The 25424-nt window shown below is 45.6% G+C and overlaps 2 protein-coding genes across 3 annotated transcripts in view; both read right to left on the reverse strand.

Moving 5' to 3' along the window:
• LOC105469189 (signal recognition particle 68) overlaps positions 1 to 25424 on the reverse strand; it is a 44959-nt gene that overhangs the window by 18980 nt on the left and 555 nt on the right. The window contains exons 2-8 of one of the 2 annotated variants that reach the window (XM_011719916.2): positions 23572 to 23638; positions 19040 to 19153; positions 15169 to 15364; positions 12993 to 13075; positions 12611 to 12720; positions 11809 to 11891; positions 8896 to 9036 (exon numbers count right to left, since the gene is read on the reverse strand). In XM_011719916.2, the coding sequence (XP_011718218.2) occupies positions 8896 to 9036; positions 11809 to 11891; positions 12611 to 12720; positions 12993 to 13075; positions 15169 to 15364; positions 19040 to 19153; positions 23572 to 23638 (794 nt within the window). The remainder of the gene's footprint in view (positions 1 to 8895; positions 9037 to 11808; positions 11892 to 12610; positions 12721 to 12992; positions 13076 to 15168; positions 15365 to 19039; positions 19154 to 23571; positions 23639 to 25424) is intronic. The other variant, XM_011719915.3, reaches the window with a different exon arrangement.
• On the reverse strand, positions 5473 to 8785 carry LOC139359401 (zinc finger protein ENSP00000375192-like). Its single transcript, XM_071082042.1, has 3 exons — positions 8781 to 8785; positions 8117 to 8328; positions 5473 to 5695 (listed from the first exon to the last, which is right to left on the reverse strand). Exons 1-3 carry the CDS (start codon positions 8783 to 8785, stop codon positions 5616 to 5618), a joined length of 297 nt encoding a protein of 98 aa, XP_070938143.1. The 3' UTR covers positions 5473 to 5615.

The raw sequence follows: 25424 nt of genomic DNA on the forward strand, positions 1-25424 counted from the left end.
AGAACAATTTTTAGGACAGACAAGGTTGACACGCGTGAGATGACAGTCTTTGCATAAGTACTGGGCGTCACCTGTCTGCTACACAGCTGGGGTAAGTGAGAAAGTGATTCACTACCTGAATACCTGCCAAGCCACATTATCATCCCAAAGAATCTAACCGAGCAAATAGAAATGGACAAAAGGCAGAAAGGAGATGAACCTGTGTGACTGGCAGACCCACTGTGAAACTAAAACATCAACATTCCATTATGATATTTGACTTCTCATAGAAATTAACGCTCAATCTGAAAAAATGTCTTAATATTCAACTGAGCTCTAAGAAAGCTCAAATGAAAACCCAGTACTGCCTACCCGTTTAAGAGATGGTTGGGACCGGGGTGGCGGGGGTGGGCGCTTCAAGAAAAACCTTTTGGCCGGGCGCGGTGGCTCACGCCTGTAATCCCAGCACTTTGGGAGGCTGAGGTGGGTGGATCACAAGGTCATGAGATTGAGACCATCCTGGCTAACATGGTGAAACGCCGTCTCTACTAAAAATACAAAAAATTAGCCAGGCGTGGTGGCGGGCACCTGTAGTCCCAGCTACTCGGGAGGCTGAGGCAGGAGAATGGCGTGAACCTGGGAGGCGGAGCTTGCAGTGAGCCGAGATCGTGCCACTGCACTCCAGCCTGGGTGACAGAGTGAGACTCCGTCTCAAAAAAAAAAGAAAAGAAAAACCTTTTTTCTTAAGAAAGCTTTTCTTAAAAGTTCTCTAAAGAATCTTTTTCTTCTCTTTTCTTAGTCTCCAGCGTGAAAAAAAAAAAAAAAAAATCTTCCTTGTAACTTACCCAATATAAATCAAACATACTTTTCCACTTATAAGTTACTTGACTTTCCCAAGTTAGTTGTTCACTAACTTGGGAACGAACTGGGGCTCATTCATCCTATAAATCTAGTAAAGCAAACACAGCCACCATTCCCTCCTGGAACCACCAGAGCAGCACTGTCCAACAGAACTCTCTGCTGCTGGCAGTGTCCTCTACGTGCGCTCTCCAATGCACACCTGAGCATGCGGAAGTTTTATTAATTTATCTTTTATTATTTTGTTTTTGAGACAGAGTCTTGCTCTGTTGCCCAGGCTGGAGTATGAGACAGAGTCTTGCTCTGTTGCCCAGGCTGGAGTATAGTGCCATGATCTCAGCTCACTGTAACCACCGCCTCTGGGGTTCATGAGATCCTCCTGCCTCAGCCTCCCGAGTAGCTGGGACTACAGGTGCCCGCCACCACGCCTGGCTATTTCCCAATGGTCTAAATTCCTGACCTCATGTGATCCACCTGCCTTGGCCTCCCAAAGTGCTGGAATTACAGGCATGAGCCACAGCGCCTCGCTGGAAGTTTTGTTAATTCAAATGTCAATAACCACATGTGTTGAGTGGCTATTGCACTGGACAATGCAGCACTGGAGCACAGACCTTATAGAATATTGCTGGCCGACCCCAGGTTGGCAAGATTCTTTAGAATCACTTCATCAACCTTTACTGGCCTAATTTTTCAAAGTACAAATCTGTGGAATGGTGCCGCCGTATAATGCTCAGCAATTGGAATAAGACATGTGAATCTAGAGGGCTTAAAAACTTGAGTAAGACATGTGAATGGCGGGCGGTAGGAGGCAAGGGGAGGGAGAGTATTAGGACAAACACCTAATACATGCAGGGCTTAAAACCTAGATGATGGGTTGGTGGGTGCAGCAAACCACCATGGCACATGTATACCTGTGTAACAAACCTGCATGTTCTGCACATGTATCCCAGAACTTAAAAAAAAAAAAAAAGAAACACGTGGACTTGGCACCGCTTAAGAAACACACATGGTGCCAGATGCAGTGGCTCACACCTGTAATCCCAGTACTTTGGAAGGCAGAGGTGGGAGGATTGCTTGAGTCTAGGAGTTCGAGACCAGCCTGGGCAACATGACAAAACCCCATCTCTACAAAAAATGCAAAAAAATTAGCCAGGTGTGGTGGTGCATGCCTGTGGTCCCAGCTATTCGGGAGGCTAAGGTGGGAGGTCCAACTGAGCCCAGGAGGTGGAGGTTGCAGTGAGCTGAGATTGTGCCACTGTACTCCGGCCTGGGTGACAGAGTGAGACCCTGTCTCAAAAAAACAAAAACAAAAACAAAATAGAAACACACATATACCACAGCCATGTTCTCAGCAGAAAGGATGAGCTACAGTGCCCATTTTAATTCCATGCAATCCAACAAACATGCCACCAACACACTTCTCAGATAGGTGGGGTTAAGTGGTTGGGGCAACAGGCATTCAAGAAAAGAGCAAACTTCGTCTTACCAGCTACACAGGATTTGCCTCTTTTCTTGTCGGTAGGGTACAGTTCAAGTTTAAAACCTCCTGACTGCCGGCTGGGCGCGGTGGCTCAAGCCTGTAATCCCAGCACTTTGGGAGGCCGAAACGGGTGGATCACGAGGTCAGGAGATCGAGACCATCTTGGCTAACACGGTGAAACCCCGTCTCTACTAAAAAATACAAAAAACTAGCCGGGCGAGGTGGCGGGTGCCTGTAGTCCCAGCTACTCAGGAGGCTGAGGCAGGAGAACGGCGTGAACCCAGGAGGCGGAGCTTGCAGTGAGCTGAGATCCGGCCACTGCACTCCAGCCTGGGCCACACAGCGAGACTCTTGTCTCAAAAAAAAAAAAAAAAAAAAAAACCTCCTGATTGCCACGTATTACTTCTGTTCCCTTTAACTAAGCCTCTACATCAAGATGCTAAAAGCAGCAAACTTCCCCACTGCTCCCACAAAGCTCTAAGTTCCCACTGGGAATTTTGCAAATATCTTAAAAAGCAATGAAGGAAAAAGTCGATTTGAGGGGCAGGACTTAAGTCAGTTGTGTTTTTCTTAAGACTCCCACACTGCAATGACTCAGACCACTAATCTCTGAAGGAGAAGCTTTCATGATTCTCCCTGGGCAGGGCAAAATGTCCCCAAACAGGAAGCCTTCAATATATTTTGCTATTTACACTTTTATTCTATCAATCTATATTCGAGGCTAAGATGATTCCTGAAAGGACGGTGGAATAAGAAACTCATCTCAACACGCAGAGGCAGGATTCCTGGCCACCTGTACGCTGACCTTCTCCACCAGCCACTGGACCAACCAGAATGTGCTCTTAAACCCAAGTGGCAAACTTCCTGCACAAAAATTTGTGGTCTGACTAGACCTTTTCCCGGGTGTGCCTATGACAGAGAGAAATCTTAAGCCCAGAAGTAATATGTTACTGGTTAGTCCAAATGAATCAATCAATCCTAAGTAAACTTTTACAAAACTTGAAACCTTCAGGATGGGCTTTTCTGCAGTCTCAGGTTCTCTCCTTAGGCTCAGTTTCAAAGTTGACTGGTGCGGAGGAAACTGAGCTAGGCTGTGGTGTGTCCTGAGATACAGACCTCCTGCTTTAAAATGCACATTCTCAGATTGTTTTCACTTGTCTATGGAAATTGCTGGAAGGTGGTAGTATGACTAAGAGACACACAAGGCAAGTCTGACCACATTCCCAACCACGCCCCTACTATGGGCACAAGAATCAAACCTTACCCAGCCCAGTGAGGTTTAGGAAAAAACACATGGAAATCTGGTAAAGAAGAAAACAAATATCACATGAGAATATACAAATATGCATAAATATATATTTTTTTTTCTTAAGAAAAAGATAAATGATCTCTCTTCTACTCAAAAATTAAAATATTAACCACAACTTGAGGATATGAATCACCAAGCCTAGGCTGGGCGTTGTGGCTCACACCAGTAATCCCAGCACTTTGGGAGGCTGAGGCAGGCATATCACCTGAGGTCAGGAGTTCGAGACCAGCCTGGCCAACATGGTGAAACCCTGTCTCTACTAAAAATACAAAAAATTAGCCAAGCGTGGTGGTGGGCGCTTGTAATCCCAGCTACTTGGGAGACTGAGGCAGGAGACTGCTTGAACTCGGGAGGTGGAAGTTGCAGTGAGCCAAGATTGTGCCACTGCACTTCAGCTTAGGCAACAAGAGCAAAACTCTGTCTCAAAAATAAAAAAAGAATCACCAAGCCTGCAGATATTTAAAATCTGTCCTCCCTGCAGAAAGAGCTATCTAAAAATAACCTCTCAATGCAACTAGTGACAAATCAGGAGTGATCAAGCGTTAAAGAAAACAAAATAGGCCGGGCACGGTGGCTCATGCCTGTAATCCCAGCACTTTGGGAGGCCAAGGCGGGCGGATCACAAAGTCAGGAGTTCGAGACCAGCTTGGCCAACATGGTGAAACCCCGTCTCTACTAAAAATACAAAAGTTAGCAAGTTGTGGTGGTGCATGCCTGTAATCCCAGCTACTCGGGAGGCTGAGGCAGGAGAATCGCTTGAACCTGGGAGGTGGAGGTTGCAGTGAGCCTAGATCATGCCATTGCATTCCAGCCTGGGTGACAGGGTAAGACTCTGTCTCAAAAAAAAAAAAAAAAAAAAAAGAAAAAAAAAAAATAGCAATCCCAGCACTTTAGGAGGCCAAGGCGGGAGGATTACTTGAGACCAGGAGTTTGAGACCAGCCTAGGCCACATAGTAAGAACCCTATCACTACAAAAAATTAAAAATTAGGCCAGGTGCAGAGGCTCATGCCTATAGTTCTAGTACTTTGGAGGCTGAGGCAGGAGGACTGCTTGAGCCTGCATTTGGGACCAGCCTGGGCAACACAGTGAGACCCCCATCTCTACAAAAAATAACAGCCGGGCGCGGTGGCTCAAGCCTGTAATCCCAGCACTTTGGGAGGCCGAGACGGGCGGATCACGAGGTCAGGAGATCAAGATCGTCCTGGCTAACCCGGTGAAACCCCGTCTCTACTAAAAAATACAAAAAACTAGCCGTGCGAGGTGGCGAGCGCCTGTAGTCCCAGCTACTCGGGAGGCTGAGGCAGGAGAATGGCGTAAACCCGGGAGGCGGAGCTTGCAGTGAGCTGAGATCCGGCCACTGCACTCCAGCCCAGGCCACAGAGCAAGACTCCATCTCAAAAAAAAAAAAAAAAAAAAAAATTAATTAGGACAGGCATTGTGTCTCACAACTATAATTCCAGCACTTTGGAGGCTGAGGCAGGAGGATTGCTTGAGCCCAGGAGTTTGAGACCAGCCTGGGCAACAAGGAGAGATCCTGTCTCTACAAAAAATTTAACACTTAGCTGGGTGTGGTGGCAAGTGTCAGTGTCCCAGCTACTTGGGAGGCTGAGGCAGGAGGATTGCTTAAGCCTGGGAAGTCAAGGCTGTAGTGAGTCATGCCTGCCTCACCATACTCCAGCCTTGGTGACAAAGTAAGATCCTGTCTCTTAAAAAAAAAAAAAAAAAAAAGGAAGAAAGAGAAAGAAAAATAGAGATAAAGTATAAAGACAATACTAAGGGCCAGGTGCGGTTGCTCACACCTGTAATCCCAGCACTTTAGGAGGTTGAGGCAGGTGAATCACCTGAAGTCGGGAGTTCAATACCAGCCTGACCAACATGGAGAAACCCCATCTCTACTAAAAATACAAAATTAGGCCAGGTGCAGTGGCTCATGCCCGTAATCCCAACACTTTGGGAGGCCAAGGAGGGCAGATCACAAAGTCAGGAGTTCAAGACCAGCCTGGCCAACATGATGAAACTCCGTCTCTACTAAAAATACAAAAAATTAGCTGGGTGTGGTGGCAGGCACCTGTAATCCCAGCTACTTCAGAGGCTGAGGCAAGAGAATCGCTTGAACCCAGGACGTGGAGGATGCAGTGAGCTGAGATTGCACTGTTGCACTCCAGCCTGGGCAACAGAGCAAGACTCCGTCTCAAAAAAGAAAAAAAAAATTAGCTGGGCGTGGTGGCGGGTGCCTGTAATCCCAGCTACTCGGGAGGCTGAGGCAGCAGAATCACTTGAACCCAAGAGGCAGAGGTTGCGGTGAGCTGAGATCAATCATGCCATTGCACTCCAGCCTGGGCAACAAGAGCAAAACTCTGTCTCAAAAAAAAAGATAATACTAAGGATGTCAATACTTAAAGCTTGGCTACAGAGACTAAGGATTTTGCAACTGGACTTTGGCAGCTGATTAACTTTGAGCTCAAGTCTTTTCAGTATAATATTTTTTTTTTTTTTTTTTTTTTTGAGACGGAGTCTCGCTGTGTCTCCCAGGCTGGAGTGCAGTGGCGTGATCTCGGCTCACTGCAAGCTCCGCTGCCCGGGTTCACGCCATTCTCCCGCCTCAGCCTCCCAAGTAGCTGAGACTACAGGCGCCTGCCACCACGCCCGGCTAGTTTTTTGTATTTTTAGTAGAGACGGGGTTTCACCATGTTAGCCAGGATAGTCTCGATCTCCTGACCTCGTGATCCACCCGCCTCGGCCTCCCAAAGTGCTGGGATTACAGGCTTGAGCCACCGCGCCCGGCCTTCAGTATAATATTTTATCTCCCTGTATTATTTCTTCCTTCCAGACTTTTCAGTAAATTGCTGTTTTGGTATTTAAATATCATAAAAACCTCTACAGGAAAGCAATAACCTGGGACTACCAAATTTTTGCATTCCAGTTCCTAGAAGGAGGTAAAATATCAGTACCAGCTAGCTTAAGAGACACTGAAATTATACCCAAAATATAGACAAGAAACTCAACTTCAAAAATAAATAAATAAATAAATAAATAAATAAATAATCCAATTAAAAACAGGCAAATAGGCCAGGCGTGGTGACTCACACCTGTAATCCCAGCACTTTGGGGCACCGAGGCGGGCAGATCACAAAAAATCAGCTGGGTGTGGTGGTGGGTGCCTGTAGTCCCAGCTACTCGGGAGGCTGAGGCAGGAGAATGGCATGAACCCGGGAGGCAGAGCTTACAGTAAGCCAAGATTGCACCACTGCACTCCAGCCCGGGCGACAGAGCGAGACTCCGTCTCACACAAAAAAAAAATAAAATAAAATAAAAAATGTGTATTTAAACTTTAAGTGTTATTAACTTTCTTTTTTTCTTTTCCTTTTTTTTTTGGAGACAGGTTGCACGCTATTACCCAGGCTGCAGCACAGTGGCGTGATTTCAGCTCATTGCAGCCTCAAGTGATCCTCTTGCCTCAGCCTCTGAGTAGCTGGGACTACAGGTGAATGCCACCAGGCTCGGCTAAATTTTCTGGTATTTTTTTTGTAGAGATGGGGTTTCACCATGATGCCCAGGCTGGTCTCCAACTGCTGAGCTCAAGTGATCTGCCCGCCTCTGCGTCTCAAAGCACTAGGATTACAGGCATGAGCCACCATGCCAGCAGTAACTTCTCAAAATTACTTAATAAATGCTAGCTTTTCCTGTTCTTTATTTGGTACGTGTCTGTAGCCCCGCTCTGAAAGAGCCCTCATTTAACTTGCCCCTATGGATCTCTCTCCCCCAACTCCTCTTCAAGTCAGAATTCCTGCCCCACTGTCTCTGCTGTCTGGCACTGAACTGAGGACTGAAGTGGTTTCTTTCTTCCAGCATTGATCACTTTAAAACCAAAGCATTAACCCAATCACATAATCTAAATAGTTGCTACCAGAGCCCTTGTCCAGAGGAGGTAGCACCATACAACAGTGCCAATAGAACGGTCTCAAGAAAAGCCTTTCAGTTTAAGGAAAAATTGACTTTATAGTACTGTTCAGGTCTTCTGTCCTTTAAGCAAATAAAAGGGATATGAGAGAGGCAATATGAAACACAGACAAGGACACACATCAACTCGTCAGCTGTTGAAAGCTGCCTCCAACCCGAAGTAGCCATTCTGGAGCAAGTTGCTGAAAAGTTAAGATGCTTAGGCCAGTTCATCAACACATTAATAAAACATCGCCCCCCCCAACCCATATACACATTATTCAGGGTGCAAAAGATTACTATGAAGTCTTAGGAAATGCCACTGTTCCCTGATGAGGGAATAGACTGTCAGCAGCCTGCTTTTTTAAAGATATCCTTTAACTTATGTGGAAAAGAAGCTCTAGGCCGGGCGCGGTGGCTCAAGCCTGTAATCCCAGCACTTTGGGAGGCGGATCACGGGGTCACAAGATCGAGACCATCCTGGCTAACATGGTGAAACCCCGTCTCTACTAAAAAATACAAAAAACTAGCCAGGCGAGGTGGCGGGCACCTGTAGTCCCAGCTACTCGGGAGGCTGAGGCAGGAGAATGGCGTGAACCCGGGAGGCGGAGCTTGCAGTGAGCTGAGATCCGGCCACTGCACTCCAGCCTGGGCGACAGAGCGAGACTCCGTCTCAAAAAAAAAAAATAAATTAAATAAAATAAATAAATAAATAAATAAATAAATAAATAAAGAAGCTCTAAAAAGTGCCGCCATCGCTGTCTACCTCATACAAAGGTCACCAGGATGTCTTATCTTTTAGGATGCATTTGGTTGTTCACACCCACAAACAAGTAACTATGTCAGTAGGCAGTATCAAGTGATACAGCTTTGCGTGAATTTTACATGTACACCACACACAAAACAAGACATTCTGATTTAACCAGGCTATCCTGCAAAGCCCCAGGACTAAGAGGTGAACCCTTTAGGGCTAGGAGGTTATGAAAACAAGTCAGAGAGACTTGAGGAACATAACAGTTAAGCTGCTGCACCACCTGCTGGGCCAAATGTGACCCCTTACTTTAAAGCCAGTCTCTAATGCTTCCCATTTTTATGTTGATGACTGTTGCTGTCAATTTCTTTGCCCTCTAGACATTAAGAATTCCTCTATAAACTCAGTTTTCAAAATAATTTTATTAAATAAGGCACATCTCCGGACTTACCAAATCCCAAACGGCATTAAATGTTTGTTTTGTTAGAACTGAATACCAACGAGCCACTACATCTTAAACACACAGGACAACCTTCAGACACATACAGAAGACAGCACAGCAAGTTCTTCCTCCTCACCTGGACAATAGCGGCTTCATTATCAGCCAGTCCCAATAAGAAAATGCGCACTTTGTCAATCTTCACTGGAACCGTTCTCCCTCTCCACTCCACTTCACTCATGGTAGCTGCCTGTTTGGCTCGAGTCTGAGTGATCAAAGCCTGAAAAGCAGTTTGAAAAAGTTAAAGCTTTAACCGGGGATATAAGTGATGGAGGTGAAAATAAGCGGAATCTATCATTTGTCTCTTTGTATAACCAACATATTATACCCCATATAAAGTAGAGTATATACCAATTTCTTTCATTTTTTTGAGACAGAGTCTTGCTCTGTCACCCAGGCTGGAGTGCAGTGGCGCAATATAGGCTTACTGCAACCTCCGCTTCCCAGGTTCAAGGAATTCTTGTGCCTTAGCCTCCTGAGAAGCTAGAACTATAGGCACATGCCGCCATGCCCAACTAATTTTTGTATTTTTAGTAGAGACGGGATTTCGCCACGTTGGCCAGGTCAGTCTCAAACTCCTGGCCTCAAGTGATCCACCTGCCTCAGCCTCCCAAAGTGCTGGGATTACAAGCATGAGCCACTGTGCCCAGCCTATTTTTTTTTTTTTTTTTGAGACGGAGTCTCACTCTGTCACCCAGGCTGGAGTGCAGTGGTACAATCTCAGCTCACTGCAAGCTCCGCCTCCCGGGTTCATGCCATTCTCCTGCCTCAGCCTCCCGAGTAGCTGGGACTACAGGTGCCCGCCACCACGCCCGGCTAATTTTTTTGTATTTTTACTACAGACGGGGTTTTACTGTGTTAGCCAGGATGGTCTCGATCTCCTGACCTCGTGATCTGCCCGCCTCAGCCTCCCAAAGTGCTGGGATTACAGGCGTGAGCCACCGCGCCCAGTCCAATATTTTTTTAATAGACAGGGTCTTGCTTTGTTGCCCAGGCTGGAGTACAGTGGCTCCATGACAGCTTACTGCAACCTCAAACTCCTGGGCTCAAGTGATCCCTATGCCTCAGCCTCCCGAGCAGCTAGGACTACAGCTGTATGTCACTATGCCTGGCTAATTTAAGAAAAAAAAAAAAAAAAAATTTTTTTTTTTTTTTTTGAGATGGAATTCCACTCTTGTTGCCCAGGTTGGAATGCAATGGCATGATCTTGGTTCACTGCAACCTCCGCCTCCCAAGTAGCTGGGATTACAGGCATGTACCAACACCCCCAGCTAATTCTGTATTTTTAGTAGAGAGACGGGGTTTCTCCATGTTGGTCAGGTTGATCTCGAACTCCTGACCTCAGGTTATCTGCTCGCCTTGGCCTCCCAAAGTGCTGGGATTACAGGTGTAAGCCACCATGCCCGGCCTCTGAAAAAAATTTTTTTTTAGAGGTGGGGTCTCACTATGTTGCCCAGGTTGGTCTTGAACTCCTGGGCTCAAGTGATCCTTTCACCTCAGGCTCCCACAGTGCCAGGATTACAGGTGTGAACCACCCCACTGGCCACCAATATCTATTTGTTTTAAATTTCTCCCTGGTATCATATATTTTAGTTATAGAAATTCAAATACTAAAAGGACATAACGGAAGGTTAAAAAGAGTAACAGTGAGGTTTGGTAAGGATGTGAGGAGAAAAGCATATCTGTATACACTGCAAGCAGAAATGCAAATCAGTAGAAACTTAAAGACATTTGTCAGTACGTATCAAAAGTTTCCAAACCATTTAATTCCAGTTTTAGGAATTTATCCTAAGAAAATAATCAAGAATGTGTGCAAAATCTGAGGACGTGGATATTCATGGTAATACCATTTACCACTTAATGCACAACAATGAATGGTTAAATAAAACAGACTTCTATGCAATGGAGTACCATGTAGCCATCAAAAGATGATGGTGTATGACTGGGTAAGGTGGATCATGCCTGTGATCCCAGCACTTTGGGGGGCTAAGGCGAACAGATCGCTTGAGCACCAGAGTTCAAGAATGAGACCAGACTGGGAAACATAGTAAGACTCTGTCTCTACCAAAAAAAAAATAAAAATAAAAAAGTTAGCTGAGCATGGTAATCTTCACCTGTAGTTCCAGCTACTCAGGAGGCTGAGGCAGGAGGATCACTTGAGACCAGGAAGTCAAGGCAGCAGTGAGTCAAAATCAAGCCACTGTACTCTGGCCTGGGCAACAGAGTGAGACCCTGTTTCAAAAATAATAATAATAAATAAGCTGAGCACAGTGGCTCATACCTGTAATCCCAGCACTTTGGGAGGCAAAGGCAGGTAGATCATGAGGTTAGGAGATTGAGACCATCCTGGCCAACATGGTGAAACCCTGTCTCTACTAAAATACAAAAAATTAGTCAGGCGTGGTGGTGGGCGCCTGTAATCCCAGCTACTTGGGAGGCTGAGGCAGGGGAATTGCTTGAACCCGGGAGGCGGAGCTTGCAGTGAGCCGAGATCGCACCATGGCACTCTAGCCTGGCAACGGAGCAAGACTCTGTCTCAAAATAAATAAATAAATAAACAAATAAAAGTGGCAACCCATGTGGTTTATATTTTTCCCCAATCTTTTGTATTTCTTGCTTTTTCTACACTACTTGCTTAGAAAATAAATGTAATGAGGTTAAATAATTGAATACTTGGCCAGGCGCAGTGACTCATGCCTGTAATCCCAGAACTCTGGGAGGCCGAGATGGGCAGATCACTTGCAGTGAGCTGAGATCACGCCACTGCACTCTAGCCTGAGCAACAGAGTAAGACGGTCTCAAAAAAAAAAAATTGAATGAAGTATTAATTTAAAAAAGTTTTTTTGTTCAAACTTTTAGCAAATGTAGATATTTGCTAATACAGATATAAATATCCATATATTAACATCAAATATCCCTAGGGGATTATGAATTACTCCTTCTTCTGGACTTTGTCCAAAGACTTTTCACAAAAATATGCATACTAGATTACCTCCAATTTTTCAGCCAAGAGACCCTCAGTGCCCCCAGATCTCAGTCTCATCTGCATGAGTTCATTGATGGCTGACTGGTCCCCTGAGAGAGAAAGACAGGAAAATCTTCAAGGGTCTGGCCTGTTTCCTTGAGAATCACTAGATTCAATTCAGACTTAAAGAGCTCTTCCCCCTCCACATTCTACTTCAATGAATCTGCAGTACAATCTGTTCTCTGAAGACAAGTCTTTTATAAAGAATGAAATTGATTGGGGCAATGAAAATACTCCGTATGGTATATGATGGTAAATACATGTCATGAAACATTTGTCCAAACCCATACAATGTACAATATCAAGCATGAACCCTGATGTAAACTATGGACTTTGGGAGATTATGGTGTGTCAATAAAGGGTCATCAATTGTAACAAATGCACCCCTCTGGTGGGGGAAGATGTTAATGGGAGAGGCTATGAATGTGGGGAGGTGGGGTTACATGGATCTCTGTATCTTTCTGTCAGTTTTGCTGTGAACCTAAAACTGCTCTAAAAAGGTAAAAAATGAACTCAGCCAGAGACTCAAGACTGCTCTTCAGGGGTACACAGCATAGCAGGACGGACACAGAGGCAGAACCGTCTTCCATAATTTTGGGCAGGGCTGGCTTCAACAGGTCTGCTTTTGCCATCAACCAAAACTCAGGGCAAAGATGGAGGCAAGGGAAGAAGAAAGTTACATCAACTCTCTAGGCTCTCTGAAATGAGCTCCCAGTAGGCCACCTGTCAATGTTCAAGTTGAGTATAATGCCTTGATCCCTGCTCTCACCAATATTATATGCACAATAGCGGATGTTGGGTGAAATCTCTTCCACACGTTGGTTATACAGCACAGCCTGCTCCTCTGTGAAAGCACTGGCTAGCTTCTCATAGATAGTTCTGCGAGAAAAGAAAAGCCAAGTTTTACATTAGCCATATATATGAAAAACTCATGGGGAACACAGTGACTAAAATCAAATTACGGCCCTTTGAAGCTCTCCTACCAACTACCCTAACTGGCATGTTCTAAGGATGAAAGAGAGTCATCAACATTTCTATAGGAAAGAAAAGTCACCCTCACTTTCACAGAAACAATCCACTACCTGATCTGCAGCTTAAATTTGACTACCTATAATTAAAACTGGCCATAGCCTTTGGACTATAGGACTTACTTGCATTTGTTAAAAGCCTCAATGGCAGCTTTCCATTCTTGATGTTCAAAACGCAGCATTCCTGAGAGGTAAGCTGTGTAAGCCTGTGAGGAGATGGAAGAGGAGGAACTGCTTCAACAGCAAACCAGTGCTCCCACTCAATCTTCCTTTATTGGCTTCTAACTTTGATATCAAGAATATAGACATGGGCCAGGTGCAGTGGCTCACACCTGTAATCCCAGCATTTTTGGAGGCCGAGGTGGGAGGATCACTTGAACCCACTGTTCAAGACAAGCCAGAGCAATATAGCAAGACCCTGCCTCTACAAAAAAATTTGAAAATAAAAATAAATTTTAAAAAAGAAGAAGAAAAAGAACATGGATATGGGCTGGGCGTGGGGGCTCACACCTGTAATCCTAGCAATTTGGGAGGCCAAGGCAGGAGGGCTGCTTGAGTTCAAGAGTTCGAGATCAGCCTGGGCAACATAGCAACACCTCGTCTCTACCAAAAATTTTAAAAAATTACCAGTGTGTGGCCGGGCGTGGTGGCTCAGGCCTATATCCCAACACTTTGGGAGGCCGAGGTGAATGGATCACCTGAGGTCAGGAGTTGGGGACCAGCCTGGCCAACATGGTGAAAACCCATCTCTACTAAAAATACAAAAAAATTAGCTGGGCATGGCAGCGGGTGCCTGTAATCCCAGCTACTCGAGAGGCTGAGGCAGGAGAATTGCTTGAACCTGGGATGCAGAAGTTGCAATGGGGCGAGACAGCACCATTGCATCCCAACCTGGGCGATGGAGCTAGACTTTGTCTCAAAAAAAAAAAAAAAAAAAAAAAATGAGCCAGGTGTGGTGGTGTGCGACTCTAGTCCCAACTATTCAGGAGGCCGTGGCAGGAGGATCACGTGAGCCCAGGAGTTCACGGCTGCAGTGAGCCATGACTGTGCACTCCAGCCTGGGACAGAGTGAGACTCTGTTTCTAAAACAAACAACCCAAACAAAGAATATGGATATATTAATCACAGGTTGATTTTTAAAGCGAAATACGTATTTAACCAATAAAAGGTGATACATAGGCAATTTGTTATGGTTCATTCACTTCCCAGGAAAGAAATTCAAAGAAGGAAACTTGTTTTCTTCATTTTACTTAACAACCATTTTCTGGGCTAAAACATAAGCATCAGAAGTTGAATAAAACCTTGCAATATCTACCACCTCTTTTTTGAAAAATTCATTTCCAAAAAAAGTCCTTAACTTTGTGAACTTTTCCAGGTACAAGATTGTAAGCTTTCATCTATATACAACATGACCTTTCTTAAAAAGTTAGTTAGCTGGCCAGGCGCGGTGGCTCACACCTCTAATCCCAGTACTTTGGGAGGCCAAGGTAGGTGGGTGGATCATGAGGTCAGGAGCTCGAGACCAGCCTGGCCAACATGGTGAAACCCCACCTCTACTAAAAACACAAAAATTAGCCAGGCGTGGTGGCGCGTGCCTATAATCCCAGCTACTTGGGAGGCTGATGAAGGAGAATTGCTTGAACCTGGGAGGCAGAGGTTGCCGTGAGCCGAGATTGCGCCACTGCACTCCAGCCTGGGCAACAAAGCAAAACTCTGTCTCCAAAAAAAAAAAAAGAGCCAGGCGTGGTGGCTCATGCCTGTAATCCCAGCACTTTGGGAGGCCGAGGCGGGCGGATCACGATGTCAGGAGATAGAGACCATCCTGGCTAACACAGTGAAACCCCGTCTCTATTAAAAATACAAAAAATTAGCCGGGCGTGGTGGCAGGCGCCTGTGGTCCCAGCTACTCGGGAGGCTGAGGCAAGAGAATGGTGTGAACCCGGGAGGCAGAGCTTGCAGTGAGTCGAGATGGCACCACTGCACTCCAGCCTGGGTGAGAGCGAGACTACATCTTAAAAAAAAAAAAAAAAAAAAAAAAAGTTACAGCTAGTTACAAAAAACCAATACTCACTCTTTTATGGAATGAAGCATTGTCCAATTTAAAAAAAAAAAAGGATAAAAAAATCAAGAGCTGATAAACAAAACATGCTAACTTCACCTGTTAAAAGCAAGTTCAGAAAGTTTTTTCCTCTCCTGACTATCGCTTTCTAACCTGAAGAAACTCTGTTGTGTTTAACTGTAGCTTTTTAAAGCGTCTTTCATCTCCACAACGAAACAAGCTGAGTGTTAAGGCACTAACCTGAGCCTCTAACTTGGTCTTAGCGTCCACGCGATTGCTCTCACACAAACGTTCCAATTCCTCTGCATGCTTCACGGCTTTGCGTAGGCGAGATAATAAGTGAAACCGTTTTCGGGGTTCAGTGTTGGCTTCCTGTTTCAGCTGCATAGCGTAGCTCCAGGCTCTTTCAGCATCCATCAGAACCAGAAGCAAGTATCTAGACCAGAGACAGAAGCGGGGAGACAGTAAAGGCCATCATCAGACCCAGGTATTCTCTGAGGTGTAATCTTCTGCTTCTTGGCTTTTCTTTATACTCTCCCTCCTTTGCCGCTCTCAAAACAACTCTTCTGATATTCTCAGCCATGACTAAACCAGTATCTCTATTCGCAACCTGGGCTCAATCTCAGGTTTCTCATCATCTACTAGACGTATCTCATTGAAAAACCTCTACCACCTCAAACTCGGTAAATCCAGAATCGTGACCTATCCCTCCTGAATTTTGTCAAACAGACACAGTCTAGGCACACAATCTGGCCTCATCTTTGAATCAACACCTCCTTCATCTCAACCCAGTTAGAAAAGTCCTTAAGCGGCAGTATATTGGCCAGGCGCAGTGGCTCACGCCTATAATCCAAGCACTTTGGGAGGCTGAGCTAGGCGTATCACCTGAGGTCGGGAGTTCGAGATCAGCTTGGCCAACATGGTGAAACCCCATCTCTACTAAAAATACAAAAATTAGCTGGGTGTGTTGGTATGCGCCTGTAATCCCAGCTACTTGGGAGGCTGAGGCAGGAGAATCGCTTGAACCCAGGAGGCGGAAGTTGCAGTGGGCTGAGATCACACCACTATACTCTCGTCTGGGCAACAAGGCAAGACTCCATCTCAAAAAAAAAAAAAAAGTATATTAAAGTGGTGATGAACAAGGGCTCCAGAGCCTGGGATAGAATCTCAGTGCCACTATTTACTAGCTGTGTGACTGTGGGCAAAGTACTAACCTTTCTGTGCACCACTCTCCCATGTAGTAATACAAATAACACATTTAGACTAGAGCCGGGCACTTACTAAGTGCTCAGTAAGTTCGTTAATTACTTTATTATTATACCGGTGAATCTTTCTTTACTGCCTTGATCAATCTGTCTTAAACTTCAGCTTAACCTTGTCTCTTCAGAGTAAAGGATCTTGCTATCATAAGAGAGTCCAGGCTCAGTGTAGCGGCTCATGTCTGTAATCCCTGTACATTGGGAGGCCGAGGTGGGAGGATCGCTTGAGGCCAGGAGTTTGAAACCAGCCTGGTCATAGCGAGATCCCATCTCTACAAAAGAAAAAAGAGAAAAGTTAGCTGGGCATGGTGGTACATGCCTATAGTCCCAGCTACTCAGGAGGGTGAGGCAGGAGGAGTTCAAGGCTGCAGTAAGCTATGATCCCACTGCTGCACTCCAGCCTGGGTGACAGTGAGGCCCTGTCTCAAAAAAAAAAAAAAAAAAAAAGGGAGAGAGTCCAGATTTCTCCCAACTGGTTCTCATGAGATTTAAGATTTAATCACTACATCTTGCTGCTGCATCCTATTATGGTCTCCAGGCTCTAGTTTTCTGGCTGTACACACCAAGCTCACAGCCTTTTCACTGCCTGAGTAGCAGCTAACAAATGTCCAGAACTTTACAGTTCCTAGACTGCATGCACGGATATCAGGTCATGCTGCTTTCCCCAACACAGAATGTTCTTCACTCTCGCAAATCCTTCAAGGTCAAGCCTCCCCCACGCAGGCTTACTGACTTCCCTGTCAAGAGCCTTCAAGTTCAAGTCTCCCTTCCAAGGCTTCAGAATGCTGAACAGTAAATGATACACAACATGGCACTTTTACTGTAGCATTCCCTGGTTTGCACTGACCAACATCTTTCAACAAGATGAAAGTCAATAAAGTTCAAGGACCATGCCTCCTCTCTTTCTATATCTAGTATGTCACAACTACTCTGCTGATGTAGCACAAAAGCAGCTATAAACAATACCTATGTGAATGGGCATGGCTGGGTTCCAATAAATCTTCATTTACACAAAAGGTGGCAGGAACATAATTTGGCCCATAAGTGTGAGGAATACCTGGAGACCTTCACTACATGTTGCTTGACAGACTAAAAATTCTTCAGCAAATGCCAGCACTAGTGTATTCAGCACTGAAATACAGGACTCTTCTAGAAAACTGTGAAGTTCTAGACACCAGCCGGGCGCAGTAGCTCATGCCTGTAATCCTAGCACTTTGGGAGGCAGGGATGGGTGGATCACCTGAGGTTAGGAGTTCAAGACCAGCCTGGCCAACATGGTGAAACTCTGTCTCTACTAAAAATACAAAACTCAGCTGGGCATGGTGGCATGTGCCTGTAATCCCAGCTACTTGAGAGGCTGAGGCAAGAGAAGTTTGAACCCAGGAGGCAGAGGTTGCAGTGAGGCAAGATCAAGCCACTGCACTCCAGCTTGGGCAACACAGTGAAACTCTGTCTCAAACAAACAAACAGAAATTGCACAACACTCAATTACATTAAGATATACTGGGCTGGGCGCGGTGGCTCAAGCCTGTAATCCCAGCACTTTGAGAGGCTGAGACGGGCGGATCACGGGGTCAGGAGATCAAGACCATCCTGGCTAACACGGTGAAACCCGGTCTCTACTAAAAAAATACAAAAAAAACTAGCCGAGCAAGGTGGCGGGTGCCTGTAGTCCCAGATGCTTGGGAGGCTGAGGCAGGAGAATGGCATAAACCCGGGAGGCGGAGCTTCCAGTGAGCCGAGATCCGGCCACTGCACTCCAGCCTGGGCAACAGAATGAGACTCTGTCTCAAAAAAAAAAAAAAAAAAGGCCGGGCGCGGTGGTTCAAGCCTGTAATCCCAGCACTTTGGGAGGCCGAGACGGACGGATCACGAGGTCAGGAGATCGAGACCATCCTGGCGAACACGGTGAAACCCCGTCTCTACTAAAAAAATACAAAAAACTAGCCGGGCGAGGTGGCGGGCGCCTGTAGTCCCAGCTACACAGGAGGCTGAGGCAGGAGAATGGCGTAAACCCGGGAGGCGGAGCTTGCAGTGCTCTGAGATCCGGCCACTGCGCTCCAGCCCCGGCGACAGAGCGAGACTCCGTCTCAAAAAAAAAAAAAAAAAAAAAAAAAAAAAGATATATTGATATATGCATCTAGTTTCAGACACTGAAATTTATATTCTAGAAACCTTACCTAATAATCAATTAGATTCTAATCACTGACGTCAACATTTGCCATCCCAACAGTTGTTTTTTTTTTTTAAAGCAGAGTTTAATAGGCAAGAAGGAAGGGAGAAGGAAGAAGCTTCCCTGTACAGAGACAGAGGGAGGGGGGCTCCAAAGCTGAGAGAGTGAATCCCACCCTCCCCTCCTTTTTTTTTGAGATGGAGTTTCACTCTTGTTGCCTAGGCTGAAGTGCAATTGTGTAATCTTGGCTCACTGCAACCTCTGCCTCCCGGGTTCAAGTAATTCTTGTGCCTCAGCCTCCCAAGTAGCTGGGATTACAGGTGCCCGCCACCATGCCCAGTTAATTTTTATATTTTTAGTAGAGATGGGGTTTTGCCATGTTGGCCAGGCTGGTCTTGAACTCAGGTGATCTACCCGCCTTGGCCTCCCAATGTGCTGGGATTATAGGCGTGAGCCACTGTGCCCAGCCCCAACACAGTTCTTGAACAAACTACTGAACCTCTTTGAGCCTCAGTTTCCTTGCCTTAGAATGCAGAAATAGTAAACAATGCCCATCCCACAGAGCTGCTAAGAGTCACCAGAGATAATTAAAAGGTTTGGCATGAAGTCTAGCACATGTCATTGTTTAATAAATGTATTAGCAAGATGTAACTTGCAACTAGCACGGAGCAGTCAATACCTATTATCAGTCAGAAGCTCTTCAGTCACTTTCTTCCCTGTGAATTTGTGTCTGTTCCCCATCTTGAAGTTGAGTGTTTTTCGAAGACGTCTTTGTCTACGGGAACAGTAGCCCCTGTAAGAAACCACAAACAAAACTCACTCAGCCAAGTTGAGAGTACTTTGAACAATAAATTCTGCAATAAGGCAAGGTCAAGGGTCAACAGTTTGGGGTGTTATACTTATGGTTACTAGAATTATCACATATCAGCTTCCAAACATTTTTTTCTTTTCTTTGAGACAGAGTCGCACTCTGTCACCCAGGCTGGAGTGCAGTGGTGTGATCTTGGCTAACTGCAGCCAGGCTCAGTCAATCCTCCCACCTCAGCCTCCTGAGTAGATGGGACCACAGGGGTGCACCACCACACCTGGCTAATTTTTGTACTTTTTGTAGAGACGGGGTATCACTGTGTTGCCCAGGCTCGTCTCGAAGTCCGTGGACTCCAGAGATCCGCCCACCTCAGCCCTCCAAAGTGCTGGGATTATAGGCATAAGCCACCATGCCCGGCCCTAAACATTTATTGAACGACTAAAACATGGAGGGCAGTATGATTGGTATTATAGGAAACACAGATGGAGGACACAGTGCCCATGCTCAAGGAACCCACATTAAAGTTGAGGAGAATCATGCAGAGAAAATGGTAACCAAGAAAACAAGGCAAATATCAAGTTGAATGGACATGGGTAATCATTCTGTTGTTAGTACCTTCGGCTGCAGTGGACTGACGGCGGGGCCTGGAAAGAATGAGGGGCTGGGTGCAGTGGCTCACACCTGTAATCCCAGCACTTTGGGAGGCTGAGGTGGGTGGATCATGAGGTCAGGAATTCAAGACCAGCCAGGCCAAGATGGTGAAACCCATCTCTACTAAAAATACAAAAATTAGGCTGGGCGCAGTGGCTCACACCAGCAATCCCAGCACTTTGGGAGGCCGAGGCGGGTGGATCACCTGAGGTCAGGAGTTCAAGACCAGCCTGACCAACATGCAGAAACCCTGTCTCTACTAAAAATACAAAATTAGCCAGGTGTGGTGGCACATGCCTGTAATCCCAGCTACCCGGGAGGCTGAGGCAGGACAATCGCTTAAACCCAGGAGGAGGGGGTTGCGGTGAGCCAAGACCATGCCGTTGCACTCCAGCCTGGGCAACAAGAGCGAAACTCCATCTCAGGAAAAAAAAAAAAAAAGGCCAGGCGTGGTGGCTCACGCCTGTAATTCCAGCACTTTGGGAGGCCGAGGTGGGCAGATCACGAGGTCAGGAGATCGAGACCATCCTGGCTAACACGGTGAAACCCTGTCTCTACTAAAAATACAAAAAATTAACCGGGCGTGGTGGGGGGGCGCCTGTAGTCCCAGCCACTTGGGAGACTGAGGCAGGAGAACGGCGTGAACCTGGGAAGTGGAGTTTGCAGTGAGCCAAGATCGTGCCACTGCACTCCAGCCTGGGTGACAGAGCAAAACTCCATCTCAGAGAAAACAAACAAACAAAAAAAATTAGCCAGGCATGGTGGGCAGGCATCTGTAATCCTAGCTACTCGGGAGGCTGAGGCAGAGAACTGCTTGAACCTGAGGGGTGGACATTGCAGTGAGCCGAGAACACACCACTGCACTCCAGCCTGGGTGACAGAGCAACACTCCGTCTCAAACAAACAAACAAAAAAAGAATGAGGAGGATTCTAATGAATGTAAAGAAAGCAAGGAAAGGGGAATCCTGAGGAAGACTAGGACGACACCAAACAAATGAAGAAAGAACTGCAGGTATGTCTGAAGAAAAATAAGGAAGCCAATTAGGTTGTTGCCAAGAAGCAATACAAATGTCACCTTTATGCCACACCTCCTCCTCTATGCTCATGTAGCTCTTTATTCTTCCTTCTATTACAGTGTGTGACATTATAATTATGTTCTCACATAGTTGCCCACTAATATAAATCCCTTTAGGGCAGGGAGAATTATTTTTTGAGACAGAGTCTCACAATGTTGCTGTTGCCCAGGCTGGGCTCGAACTCTGGGGCTTAAGCAATTATCGGGCCTCATCCTCCTAAGTAACTGGCACTATGGCAGGTGCCACCACGCCACGCTAGGATTTCATTTTTAAATTTTTCACAATGCCTTAACACAGTGTCTAGTCTGCAGATGTTCAATAAATATATATGTTTTTGACTAAATTAGTTAAAAAATATATATATATATAAAATTGTACCAACCTTTAAGTCAAAGTAATACAGTACATAATTTACAATACAAAATATTTCAATACTACTTCAGGGGGCCGGGCATGGTGGCTCACGTCTGTAATCGTAGCACTTTGGGAGGCCAAGGCAGGCAGATCACTTGAGGTCAGGAGTTCGAGACCAGCCTGGACAACACAGTGAAACCCCATCTCCACTAAAAATACAAAAATTAGCCAGGCATGGTGGTGCATGCCTGTAGTCCTAGGTACTCGGGAAGCTGAGGCAGCAGAATTGCTTGAACCCAGAAGGTGGAGGTTGCAGTGCACCGAGATCATGCCACGGCATTCCAGCCTAAGTGACAAAAAAATAAGTAAATAAAATGAAATAAAAAATAAATAAAGAAATAGGCTGGGCACATTGGCTCATGCCTGTAATCCCAGCACTTTGGGAGGCTGAGGCAGGGGATCACCTGAGGTCAGGAGTTCCAGACCAGCCTGGCCAACACGGTGAAACTGTCTCTACTAAAAATTAGCCGGGTGTGGTGGCATGTGCCTGCAGTCCCAGCTATTCAGGAGGCAGAGGCAGGAGAATCACTTGAACCAGGGAAGCAGAGGTTGCAGTGATCCGAGATCGTGCCATTATACTCCAGCCTGGGTGACAGAGTGAGGCTCTGTATCAAAAATAAATAAAATAAATACTACTTCAGCATCTCAATCAAAGCTACCAGGGTATAGATTATTTAAAAAAAAGAAAAAGAAAAAGAAAAAAAGAAATAGGCCAGGCACGGTGGCTCATGCCTGTAATCCCAACACTTTGGGAAACTGAGGTGGGCGGATCACGAGGTCAGGCATTCAAGACCAGCCTGGCCAACACAGCGAAACCATCTGTACTAAGAATACAAAAATTAGCCAGGTGTGGTGGCACAAGCCTGTAGTCCCAGCTACTTGGGAGGCTGAGGCGGGAGAATCGCTTGAACCTGGGAGGTGGAGGTTGCAATGGGTTGAGACTGCACCATTGCACTCCAGCCTGGGTGACAGAGTGAGACTCTGTCTCAAAAAAAATAAATAAATACATAAATAAAAAGAAGAAATAGTAGTCTAGGTTGAATATACGAACTGGCTTTTTTCTCTCAATCCCTAATAGCAGCTTTAGTTATCATCTACCCTTTTACATAAAAATTAAATGGAACACTCATACGTTATGAGTAGAAATAAAAATTAGTAAAAATTTTCTTGCAGTATGGATCCATTTTTAACAACAACAAAAAAGCCTGGAGGGTCCAGTGAGAAATATGAATCCATTTATTAAGACCGCTGGGCCGGGCACGGTGGCTCAAGCCTGTAATCCCAGCACTTTGGGAGGCTGAGACGGGCGGATCACGAGGTCAGGAGATCGAGACCATCCTGGCTAACCCGGTGAAACCCCGTCTCTACAAAAAAATACAAAAAACTAGCCGGGCGAAGTGGCGGGTGCCTGTAGTCCCAGCTACTCGGGAGGCTGAGGCAGGAGAATGGTGTAAACCCAGGAGGCGGAGCTTGCAGTGAGCCGAGATCCGGCCACTGCACTCCAGCCCGGGCAACAGAGCAAGACTCCGTCTCAAAAAAAAAAAGACCTCTGGCTGGGCGTAGAGGCTCACATCTGTAATCCCAGCACTTTGGGAGGCCAAGGCAGGTGTATCACTTGAGGTCAGGAATTCAAGACTAGCCTAGCCAACACAGTGAAACCCCATTTCTACTGAAAATACAAAAATTAGGCTGGGTGTGGTGGCTCCTGCCTGTAATCCCAGCACTTTGGGAGTCTGAAGAGGGCGGATCACCTGAGGTCAGGAGTTCAAGACCAGCCTGACCAACATGGTGGAACCCCATCTCTAGTAAAAATACAAAAATTAGCCAGGCATGGTGGCACATGCCTGTAGTCCCAGGTACTCAGGAGGCAGAAGCAGGAGAATCACCTGAACCCGAGAGGCAGGGGCTGCGGTGAGCCAGGAGCGCGCCACTGCACTCCAGCCTGGGTGACAGAGTGAGACTCCATCTTAAAAAAAAAACAAAAAAAAAACCCAGCTACTCGGGAGGCTGAGGCAGGAGAATCGCTGGAACCCAGAAGGCAGAGGTTGCAGCGAGACAAGACTGAGCCACTGCATTCCAGTCTGGCAATAGAGCAAGACCCCGTCTCAAAAACAAACAAACAAACAAACAAACACACAAAAAATCCCCCACAATGCTCTAGACTTTCTAGTATATTTTCTGATATGTCAGAGTAAACAGGATATTAACAAAAGCAAAGCAAGTCCCACAATGATTTCCAAACATCTTGTATGTGATACTAACCTGTACCTCTGAAAATCTCCATGCCGTAAACCATGCTGCTGCTGGGATTCCTTAATAATCTGAAGAACTAGAGTCGACATTAAGGAAAATCTTACGATGGGAAGAACCCAAACAAATCAAAACCTGTACCATCAGTCTATATCTGTGTCAAACCACAACACATTAAACATTTGTGAAATACAGCCAGGTGCAGTGGCTCATGCCTGTAATCTCAGCACTTTGGGAGGCCGAGGCAGGTGGATCACCTGAGGTCAGCCTGCCAGCATGGTGAAACCCCATCTCTACTAAAAACACAAAAAATTAGCGGGGGGCAGTGGCGAGTACCTGTAATCCCAGCTACTCTGGAGGCTGAGGCAGGAGAATCGCTTGAACTTGGGAGGCAGACGTTGCAGTGAGCTAAGATAGCACCACTGCACTCCAGCCTGGGTGACAGAGGGAGACTCGCTCTCACACACTCTCTCACATACACACAAATTTGTGAAATATTTAGTACACTAGTGAGATCTTCTGTAACCATTTTTAATATCTATCTTGCCACAGGACAGGGCTAACCTACAGAAAAATTGATTGCCTGAACTGTTACTACTTTCAAACTAAAAAAGAAGGGCACTACTGGCCACTGAAAACTGCCAAAATCCAGTTTAAATTAAGCTGACGGATTCTAAATGCTGACTATAATTGGGGTGCTTCACACCAGTTTACACCTGGACCCCACATTTTATTCATTCAAACAGATTCAGATTATAAATGACGTGTACTAAGCCTCCATTTGCATAATCTTCAACACCTGCCCAATCTAACTTTCCTTAACAGCTGTGATGCTTAGAGAGTCTATGATTAGCACATGTCAACCAAGCTAGGCCACAGTTTGCATAAAAGTATTAAGGTTTTTCTTTTAAAAGAAAAACGACTGACCAAATTCTCTTTTTAATAATCTTAAAATATTTAAGAATATGCACTAAACTTTAGAAAGTCCAATGACCTTCACCTATATAAGTACAGTTTTCTCTTAATGTTTCCTCAACGCTTCTCTAGAGACATATTTTAAAATAGTGAACACTAAAAGGACTCTTTCAATGACTAAAAAGGGACAAAGAGATATAAAGGTCTCAGTAAAATCAGGGCTTGCTAATGTCTACTTGGAACTATCACCACTAATTCAAAAAACTTCACTCCAAAGCCCTGAAAACTTTAAGTCCATTAAGATGTCAAGTTGAATTTCAGAAACTCGCCTACATTTTCTCCATCTGTTACTCATTTCAAAAGGTCACAGACTAGTACCACAAGCACTCGGTTGAGATACACACCGAGGAAAACTAGAAACCGATTCCTCCAGCTTATATGAATGACTGTCAGCAAGATAAAATGCCTACAGACCGATCATAAAAAAATGACAAGGGGACAAACGATATTAACTACGGTAACTTACAATTAAAATGGGCAACAAGCTTTTCCTCGGAGTCAATCTTTACCTCCACTTTCAAAGTATCAAGCTGTAGGTTTTACTACTCAGTCTACCACGACTGTCAGACAAGAGTATTAAGGGGGCCGGGCGCGGTGGCTCACGCCTGTAATCCCAGCACTTTGGGAGGCTGAGGCGGGCAGATCATGAGGTCAGGAGTTTGAGACCAGCCTGACGAACACAGTGAAACCTCATCTCTACTAAAAATGCAAAAATTAGCCAGGTGTGGCATGCATGTCTGTAATCCCAGCTACTCAGGAGGCTGAGGCAGGAGAATCACTTGAACCCGAGAGGTGGAGGTTGCAGTGAGCCAAAATTGAGCCATTTCACTCCAGCCTGGATGACAGAGTGAGACTCTTTAAAAAAAAAAAAAAAAAAAAAAAAGTATTAA

Source organism: Macaca nemestrina, chromosome 17 (genome assembly GCF_043159975.1).
Source record: "Macaca nemestrina isolate mMacNem1 chromosome 17, mMacNem.hap1, whole genome shotgun sequence".
In the NCBI taxonomy this organism is placed as follows: Eukaryota; Metazoa; Chordata; class Mammalia; order Primates; family Cercopithecidae; genus Macaca; species Macaca nemestrina.